Here is a 9842-nt window from a genome sequence, read left to right on the forward strand (position 1 = left end):
CTGAGCTTCACGAGGGTGCCGGCTCGCTTCCCCCATCTGCGCGTCCTGAAGCGCTTGATCAGCGCAGCTGCTCCGCCAACTACTATTTCCAGCAAAACATCAGAATAGTTGAAAACCGGTAATATATCGGGTGATGTGTAGTGCTGAATGTCCAGCAATTCGTCTCTGGTGAAACTGATTGCAGGGATATAACTAAAGACAGGACAAACTAACAAACACAAAAACAACTGCAGAGCACGCCACGAAGGCCGCCATCATCATCGGCGCCAGTAAAAATCTACATGACGATTACAACAAGAAATTCATCTTACTTTGTTTAGAAGATTTTTCAAAGTTTACATTACGGTTTACTGGGAGATACATACTGTTTAAAATAGCTTTACTTGTTTTAAACAAATGTTTACATTTGAGGTTATGGTTTGTAAAACTGGACATGCTTGATGTACCTCCCACTATCCCTTATTGCCATTGCTAGGTTAAATTTACTCAAATCAAAACTCAAGATTAAGATGGAAATTGGAAATGATAGCTTAAATAAATAGACGCCGCTATCTAAAGTAACCCTACTTGTAAACACACTGGATTTAATATAGGGAGTTTAGTGTGTTTGCACAGATTCTTGTGGCTTCTCTATTGCATAGTGTTGAGTGAAACCAGGGCAATGGCAGTTTTCCACTTGAAGTCAATTTCACTGCTTCAGTCAATATACAGCGCACTGGATTTATTAGTTACAGATTGAAGTGTTCTGCTTGAATATTTGTTAAATATTAGCTTATGCTTGGATTACACATTAAATAATAAGTCTTTGTTTGCTACGTGATTTATTTATTATTGATATGAGCAAAATAAAAGTACTTTTAGTTGTAAAAGATGTCCTTTAATAATACTTTTCTAATAATAGCTAATAATAGTTTTCTATTTACTTCTGTATCCTTAACTGGACCTCAGTAAAGGCCTAGTGGACATATTTCCCCATGAATATGTTACATTATTATTAGCTTAAACTACAAATTGATTGTGATTTTCCCAATTTGTAAGTTACTGGATGAAAGCGTCTTCTAAACGAATAAATACATTTAGTGTAGTTTACTTAATCCAATAAAAGCACATTAATAGATTTTTTTTCTTGTTAACACATAAAAAATGGTTTAAAGCTCTGAATGTCTGTAGTTGATCTCTACCAAACAACATGATTTTCTCAGAACATAAAAGCATCTACAGTCCCATCAACATGTTGTTGACATTCTTTGCCTCCTTTATTTGGAAAAAAAAAAAAAGCATAAATGAGGCTTGTCTTGGCTGCGACTTTATCCCACATCAAACAGGATGTTTTTCATTTTTATAGCCAGTGAGTAAATGGTTTGTAAACTCTGGCTGGAGATGCAGCAAAAAAAAAAAGCTGTGGTGGTGTATATTAAAGAGCAGTTACGAGGGCCACAGGTGTTCTCTCTGGAAAATATTTACCCAAGAGGCACAAATGATAGCTGAAGACTGTTTATGCAATTAGGAACATACTACTAGTTGATGTCGCTTGATTTTTAATTTAGATTTTTTCAAAGTGTTGCAAGCTCTGTTTGTCTGTGGGGGTGTATCCGTTTGATATAAAATGAAAGGAAAATCGCTTTTACACATACTAAATTGTTGATGTAATGGGTTTGCTGAGAATATTTGGTAAAGCCAATACTGTGGATTTGTGTGTAAGTGTGTGTGTGAAATGAGCGTCTCAGCTGTAAAACCATCTGTTGAAGTAATTTAGAAGTGAACTAAAATATGTCTTCACAGGACTTGCTAGCAACATGGTCAGTGAGACTCAAGTCTTTGTTTAGATATTAAATCAGCTTCTATTTCAGTCATGCTAATTAAGCCAAAGTCTACAACAAAAAGCCTCAAATCATAGCTAACATGCAGCATCTGCCGGTTAGCTTAGATGTTATGTTACTGTAGCTTGTATACTAGGTTATGTTGGGTTGGATGTTATGTTATGTTAGCTTTTATGTTATAGATTATGTTGTGTTTAGTTATATGTTATGTTAGGTTAGGTTATGCTACTGTAGGCTGGATGTTAGGTTAGCTTATATGTTATAGGTTATGTTAGGTTGCATGTTATGTTGTGTTATATATTAGGTTATGTTATGTTACTGTAGGTTGGCTGTTAGGTTATGTTAGGTTAGCTTATATGTTTTAGGTTATGTTAGGTTGCATGTTATGTTATGTTATTGTGTTATTATATACCTAATTTGCATTTAAATGTGTAAAATGTGCATGGCAACAAACTTCTGTTTTGCAATGTCCACAAGGCCTGAAGGAACTTAACTACTAACAGTTTTGGTTTAAAACATAGGAGGTTATTACACCGCAAAGAAAACTAGCTGCTTCAAAACATTTATTTACTTAATATATGATGCTTGTAAAACAGCCATTTGCTTCTACATCCCTTTGTCCTGCAGGTTTTCAGCAGAGTCCTACATTACAAAGTTTACTGAGGCAACGATTTTATACGGAACATCAAACACACATAAATGCCACATAATGTGGTTGTTTTGAAGTTTCAGAACTGTTGCGTTTTTGGTAAATAAAATTGAGAAAACAGCTGCGAGAGACGTGTGAATGTAAGCAGACAATGCACCCAGCCATACTAAATTTGCGTTTGAGCTTTTGTGTCTAGCTGGGCCATTTTCCAGTCACCTCTTGTGAACTCTTTGGCCACTGTTCTGTGACGATTACAGGATTTGTCAGGGCATGAGGATTTTTGGATACACTACTGTAGCGAATGTGATAAACACGCCAGGTGAGGTGACTGAACATAACAGTCGGATTTGAGGGGCCAAGTCGCGTCTTGGCTTCAGCTCCTGGAATCTGACCTGCTTTAGATGAAAATCGGACAGGTCAGCATTTGGATGGGATACAAAAATACCCCCTACTGTATCCATTCAGGGTCTTTGTGATCCATTCGCAGCTGGGACACACATCAGTGTGTGTGTGTGTGGACGAGAGGGTAGTAGAAAGAAGACACTGGAATGCAGTCGACGCCAGCTTGCTCTTTGGCCTTTCAGAGGTAACCAAGCATATCCTCCTAAGCCTTCAGCCTTCCTGCCTCATTCCCTAGCATAAAAGACCAAACCTTGGCCGAGTCGCAAAAGACAAGGAAAAAAAAGCGGCGGATGATTGGGGATCATCTTTTCCACTGTGCAGTGGTCCATCTATGGTTGTATCTGGAGACATCAGAAGCTCCATAACATTGTCCTACACTCATTAAAATAAAGGTTCCAGAGAGCGTTTTTTGTAGCAGCGTAATAGAAAAATAATTTTTGTTTCCCAAAAGTACCTTTCAGGGAACAGTTCTGAAAAGAACCATTTTTTGCATACAGTGAAGTATATTTCATTCTAAGGAACATTTTTCCACTATGAACCTTTTGTACGTTTCCATGGATATTCTTCATGGTTCCATGGAGGTTCTTCATGTCATTGCAAACTTGTATGACTTTCTTCTGTGGAACACAAAAGGAGGTATTTTGAGAAATGTTTAAACTGCTCTTTTCCATACAACAAAAGCAAATAGTGACCAAGGGATGCTTCAAAAAGAATGACAAAGCACCATTCAATGTGATGCATGCAACTTGTTTGCTGTAGTTTGTGTATTTAAGGATGTTTTGTTGAAAACTAAAGCTTTTGTATTCAGTCGTAATGAAACAAACATGATCTGTTTGGACCTGGAAGTCTTGATGCTGATAGCCTTCTGATGTATTTTGTGATTTTGTGGTGGTAAACTCCAAAAGAGATCCATGTGATTCTTGCTAATGTGTTTTTTTCTTTCTTTCTGTAAATCATCATTAACGTTGTCATAATTTTTGCAATGCGTGAGTTAGTACAAACAAACCTAAAACAGAGCTCTTTTCATACAATATATTGTTCCTAGTAAGGATGAAAGAAACTGATGCCAATCCAAGATCTGCAGAACAGATTTGAGGCAGAAAAATAACCACTGATGGCTTCCGTGAATTTGTTTTGACATTTTTTTCCTCCAATGATAAAGCAGAATTCATTGGAATTATGATTTAAACAGTCCCCGATTTATTTATTTAAATTTGTATCCCTTTCAGAGGCCAAAAGGAGCTTCCCTGCTGAAAAGACCAGTTCAGACCAGAATGAATTTCTGTTCTTGTCCAAATTGGCTATACTATGTTCTTCAACACTACAAATAATTTTTTTTCAACAATTTCTATTAATTCTCATAATGATTTGTTTAAAGATTGTGATATTTCACACAAGGTCTGGTAATTTTCTTACAGATAATTGCATTTGTGTGACCTGATATCACAATTACAACTTTAACTGACATATTTTGCAATGTAATTTCTCAGTATTTGGGCTGTAAAACTCAAAATTGTGCCAAGAGAGGGCCTCCAAAGTTCTTTCTTTCTTTTTTTTTTTTTTTAAATGTTTCTGTGTTCTGTTTCTTTTCAAAACAGCTTGGGCAACTGGACAAAGCTGCGTCTGCCGCTCATACGTATTTCCAAGCCAACCCTGAGCATGTGGAGATGGGAGAGCACTTGGAGCAGTACAAAGCCCAGAAGGGTGTAAAAGAGGAACACTTAATTGACCGGGAATCCCGCCCACACCAGGTGAGTGACTGCTGACCCCAATTACGGCACTGTTTGAAGCTTCTTGAACCTCTAAGGACACCCAACAAAGCCTGAAACACCTGAAACAAGTTCAGCATCATGAAGTGCATCTTTCTATTTACAGAAAGCCTTCTTTGCTGGGGTGAAGCTCTACGACAAAGGAAACTACGAAGAGTCCGTGACGCTCTTTGAAGAGGCTCTGACTGAGTATTACAGCGCCGATGTGGAGTGCCGGGCCCTCTGTGAAGGGCCGCAGCACTTCGAGGAGCAGAATCATGTCTTGTACAAATACAACCTCTACGAGCTAATCTCAGGTACAGATGCTTTTGTACTCAGAGCTTTTCTGCTTCCTCCTAATGTGGTAAAGCTATCATCTGTGGTCTTGAGAAGGGTCTGGGAATTTTCCGTTCTCAAGTGGTTCTTTGGGACTTTCTGTTGTGGATATCATGTTTCTGAGCTATTTGTGTTCCCAGAAATGGAGATCTTCCCGTTCTCCGACCTCTATGTAAGTCCTTTCTGAGTAGGCAAGAGTAGTGTTTGACCTAAGGGTTTTTTTTTTTTTTTGAAGTACAATCCGTTATTGTTGTGTCTGACAGGCAGTTCATGATAGTACAACAATGAACAGCTTCAAAGAGTGTGACATACGGCTGCCCTATACAGTGTTTTGAAAATAAAACATACAACTTGAAAGGCTTCTTTGGATCAAAGCTAAATCCACTTTTATGATTTGTTATGTATCGATACAGAAGCTGTTCATTTTAACTTCAGCCTGTGAAGTTACATGGGAGAAACTGGCTTATGTCTGTTAAGCATGCATAACATGAGCCATGTTTTGTCTGGATTGCATTCCTGCTCAAAACCAGAATACTGTTTGATATTCAGCAGGCCACACACAGTCCAACTGACCTCAATTTTAAAAAAGATAGCCATTTAAAGGCAGGGCAGGATTTCTGAAGGATCATGTGACACAGAAGACTGGAGTAATGATGTGACTGGAGAAAATTCAGCTTTGTGTCACAGGAATAAATTACATTTTAAAATATATTCAAATAGGAAAATCTATTTTAAATTGTTATAATATTCCAGAATATTTCAGTTTTTACTGTATTTTTGATCAAATAAATGCAGCATTGGTGTGCAAAAAAAAAAAAAAATCTTAACACCAACTGTAGAGTATTTAATTTATCACATATTTTCATTCATCATATTCATAGTTATTGACACAGAACTCACAATGCTGGCTAATAGTTTTAGCTGCTTTCAGTTTAGGCTGTCACATTTCAGTAAAATTGCTGTAATAGTTGCATGATGGGCACTAATTACAGCTAATATAACTAACTGACATCTTTTAACTGTGTGAAAGTCCATAAAAGTCAAACAGGGAGTCATAATTCTCTAACACTTATGTCATAACATCCCCCTAACATTTGGCTTAAAAACAATGCATGTCATTGAGCTGCCATAATGGTTCTTAATTATTGCTGATTGCATTCTGCTGATTAAGGAAGGATGTGAAAGACTGTTGCATGACTGACATTCATTTATGGCCTAAATGTAAAGGATTGGCCAATCGTGAGAGGACTTGTTCTTCATGGGGGTTGTCAGTGTTTCTGACGTTAGCTTCAGGGGGTTTTGTGCATGATGGCATGTCTCAGAGTTCAGCAAGGAATCCCTGGAAAATATTCGAAGTGATGTCACTGACATTTTCTGTCCGTTGGGTGTGTTTGTGCACATTAAAGGATCCGAGAGCATATGTGTATGTATGTTTTTTGATAGTATGCATTGACATGACTCTCTGCTACAATTATGGGCTCATTTTCTGCCATATTAACAAAAGGTCTTTTAAAGCAGATGGGTTGTTCTTCATGATTTTCATGGCGTCAAGGTTATCTTTGTTATATTTACAAAAGTAATCAAGAGCTAGTTACATTCAATTCAATTCAAGTTTATTTGTACAGCGCTTTTCACGATACAAATCATTGCAAAGCAACTTTACAGCAAATTAAGTTTCTACAATATTTAGTGCCTTTACATGCCTTTGTGAATACATGAATAGACTAACAGAACAAATTTGACGAAAGCCTCTCCATCCCATAATATGCCTGTTAGAGGGGTCATATGATGCTATTTTAAAGATCATTATTTTGTGTATTTGGTGTAACAGAATATGTTTTTGATAGAAGCTCTTACTCATCTTTTTAATTTGTGAATCTGTTCCCACTTTCATGTGGGAACAATCTGCCTACTACACTTGAAACCCTTTAAAGTGAGTTTAAAGTCTTCTCAGCTCTCTAATTTAATCCTCAACCTTGTCCACATGAAATACACCAGCATCTCTGGTTGCACATCTTTGATTTGATCCCAGTTAGATGATCTCACTTCATGCACTCTTGGAAAAGACATGGATCACATTCTCAACTGCATCAACCAGAATTACAGTGTGTTATTAAGCAATTAGATCCCGCCACGATGCCCTGTTTCTGTTTTTCCACAAGTACACTCTTAAAAATAAAGATTCTTTATTGGCATCTATGGATCAAGAACCTTTCCATTCGGCAGAAGGTTCTTTATAGCAGAAAAAAAGGTTCTTTAGAATTTTTTTTTTTAAATGTTCTTCAGACTAAATAAAAAAAGTTTTTTTTAAAGGGGTCATATGATGCGATTTCAATTTTTCCTTTCTCTTTGAAGTGTTACAAGCTCTTGGTGCATAAAGAAGATCTGTAAAGTTGCAAAAACTAAAGTCTCAAATCCAAAGAGATATTCTTTATAAAAGTTAAGAGTCACAGAGCACACCTCGCTTTTTCAGACCGGTGAGCTTTGTAAAAATTGACGCATTTCAGAAAGGCGGGGCATAGAGGAGAAACAATAATGTACAGTATGTGGAAAATAATGTTTTTTGAACCTTAAACCGCATAAACACATTTCATTACACCAAATACACAGAATAATGTTCTTTTTAGCAGCATCATATGACCCCTTTAAGAACTGTTCACTGAAAGAGGAACCAAATATGGTTCCTCTGTTATCACTGCAAAACCCCCCTTTTGGAACCATTATTTTTTTAAGAGTGTAATGGTAAATAGTTCAAACTCAAGCATCTGCATGTGTGTCATAACTTTTCAACTGGTTCAAGATAGAGAATACGAACTGACCAGAGGCCCCAAGCTAATTTGACCTCAAGACCCCTCATCTAAATCATGTTGAACTTTGTCTTCCAGATCATTACACACAGGTTCTTCACTGCCAGCATGAGTGCATCCGAGACTTGGCCACACGCCCCGGTCGCCTGTCGCCCATGGAAAACTATCTGCCACTGCATTACGACTACCTGCAATTTGCCTATTTCCAAGGTAAACCTCTATACATGTCAAAACTGGCTTGAATTAACTTTCTTGAACTCACCTTCACAACTTCTAGTCTTGGAGTAAAACTCATTGGGCTTGATTTGGTATCTGACCCCAATTCTCTCCTTGCATCTTGAACTCAAGATAGAAGATATTGGCTACAACACTACTGACTTCCATCAGTCAAATTAGAAGTAGTCTGTAATGGAAAGGAATTGTCAGCAGTAATTATAATCAGATTAAAAGCACCTTGAAAATTATTTTGAAATGACAAAACCTCATTAATCATGAAATTACTCACTCTAAAGTAGAGGGAGAATCTGATAAATATTTCAGACTTGACTGATTTCTTCTTGGAAATGTCAAAGCTGAACTTTTGCTTCCATATCAAGAAAAAGAGCTCCGAGATGAGAAATTTTAGTTTTACAAATACTGCTTGTTGTTCATAAAATGGCAAGTCATTCAGGTGTGTGTTTGCGAGTGCCGTCTCTGTTGCAAGTCTCAGAGCCGTGTGTTTCCACTCGCTCATCCCTGTGTGGTGTTTGTTCCATTGTGGTCACTGGCCTGGAATGCGAATGTTTCCGAGCATGTGGGTCTCCAAAAGGAAATAAACGTGACTGTGGGAAAAGATGACTCCAAAAAATCAGACAGCCTCACAGGATGTAAAATCCAATAAACAGAGCCCTGGTGGCTTCATCAACACTTAATAACTGGTTCTCTCCTCTATGTGTTCAGCTGGAAGGAATGAGAAGGCGTTGGAGTGCACGTTGACCTACCTGTTGTTCCACGAAGGAGAAGAGTTCATGACTAAGAATGTGGAGCATTACAGGGAAGTGCTGGGACATGATGGCCAGCCTCGCAAGGTGAGACATGGTGGTGCAACATGCAGAAAAAACAAAACAAATATAGCTGCAAGCAGCCATTAATGAGGTTCAAGCGCTTTAAGGCCTTTATGGCTTCTATGGTGTTAGGCGAAAGTGAAATGTATGGCTGACATCAGAACATATCCATGATGGAGAATACGATCACACACACACAGAGTAATAAAAGGGTTGAACTATATTACTGTGGTGCCTAAAAGTATATTTATGAATGAGTAATTCATGTTCATGTTCAGTTACTTGAAATAAAATAAACTTTAACTGAAATAAAACATAAAAAAGAAAAACATTTATGAAAAACATTTTGTAAAATAATGATTAAGATAATGATTAGGCTCAGCAGTGTTGATTTGATATAGTTTTTATTAATATTTTGAATTAGTTTTTATTTTAAATGTTGTTTTCATTTTAATTTTAAGTAAAGTTGAAGTAATTTTGTTGTGTTTTGTATGGAAGCTTGTTTCTGCCACTGAATAAAAAAAAAGTAATTGTGACTTTTTTATCACAATTTCTCACATATTTTTCCCCTCAGAATTGTGTGATATAAACTTGCAATTGTGAGTTATAAAGTAAGAATTGTGAGTTTTATCCTGTGGTGGAAACAGGCTTCCATATTTTTTGTCATCTTTATTCGTTTTTGCTGTTGTTGATGTTTAATATGTCTATATATTTTTTAATTTTTATTTCAGTTTTAGTTTTAGTTATGCCCTGGCAACTAGCTGAAATAAGGTTTTTTTTTTTTTTACTTTTTTTTTCAGTTAAAGTTTATTTTATTTCAAGAAACAAACTTTTTTTATGTATTTAGTTTTAGTTAAAGGGTTAGTTCACCCAAAAATGAAAATGTGATGTTTATCTGCTTACCCCCAGGGCATCCAAGATGTAGGTGACTTTGTTTCTTCAGTAGAACACAAACGAAGATTTTTAACTCAAACCGTTGCAGTCTACCAGTCTTATAATGGAAGTGAATGGGAATCACGGCTTTGAGAGTAAAAAAA

The 9842-nt window shown here is 36.8% G+C and overlaps 1 protein-coding gene across 1 annotated transcript in view; it reads left to right on the plus strand.

Moving 5' to 3' along the window:
• LOC107715694 (prolyl 3-hydroxylase 2-like) overlaps positions 1-9842 on the plus strand; it is a 49373-nt gene that overhangs the window by 32421 nt on the left and 7110 nt on the right. The window contains exons 2-5 of the mRNA XM_016521869.1: positions 4470-4622; positions 4747-4936; positions 7841-7972; positions 8702-8829. Of these exons, the coding sequence (XP_016377355.1) occupies positions 4470-4622; positions 4747-4936; positions 7841-7972; positions 8702-8829 (603 nt within the window). The remainder of the gene's footprint in view (positions 1-4469; positions 4623-4746; positions 4937-7840; positions 7973-8701; positions 8830-9842) is intronic.

The sequence above is a fragment of the Sinocyclocheilus rhinocerous genome, unplaced genomic scaffold (assembly GCF_001515625.1).
Source record: "Sinocyclocheilus rhinocerous isolate Xijiao unplaced genomic scaffold, SAMN03320098_v1.1 scaffold450, whole genome shotgun sequence".
Lineage (NCBI taxonomy): Eukaryota > Metazoa > Chordata > Actinopteri > Cypriniformes > Cyprinidae > Sinocyclocheilus > Sinocyclocheilus rhinocerous.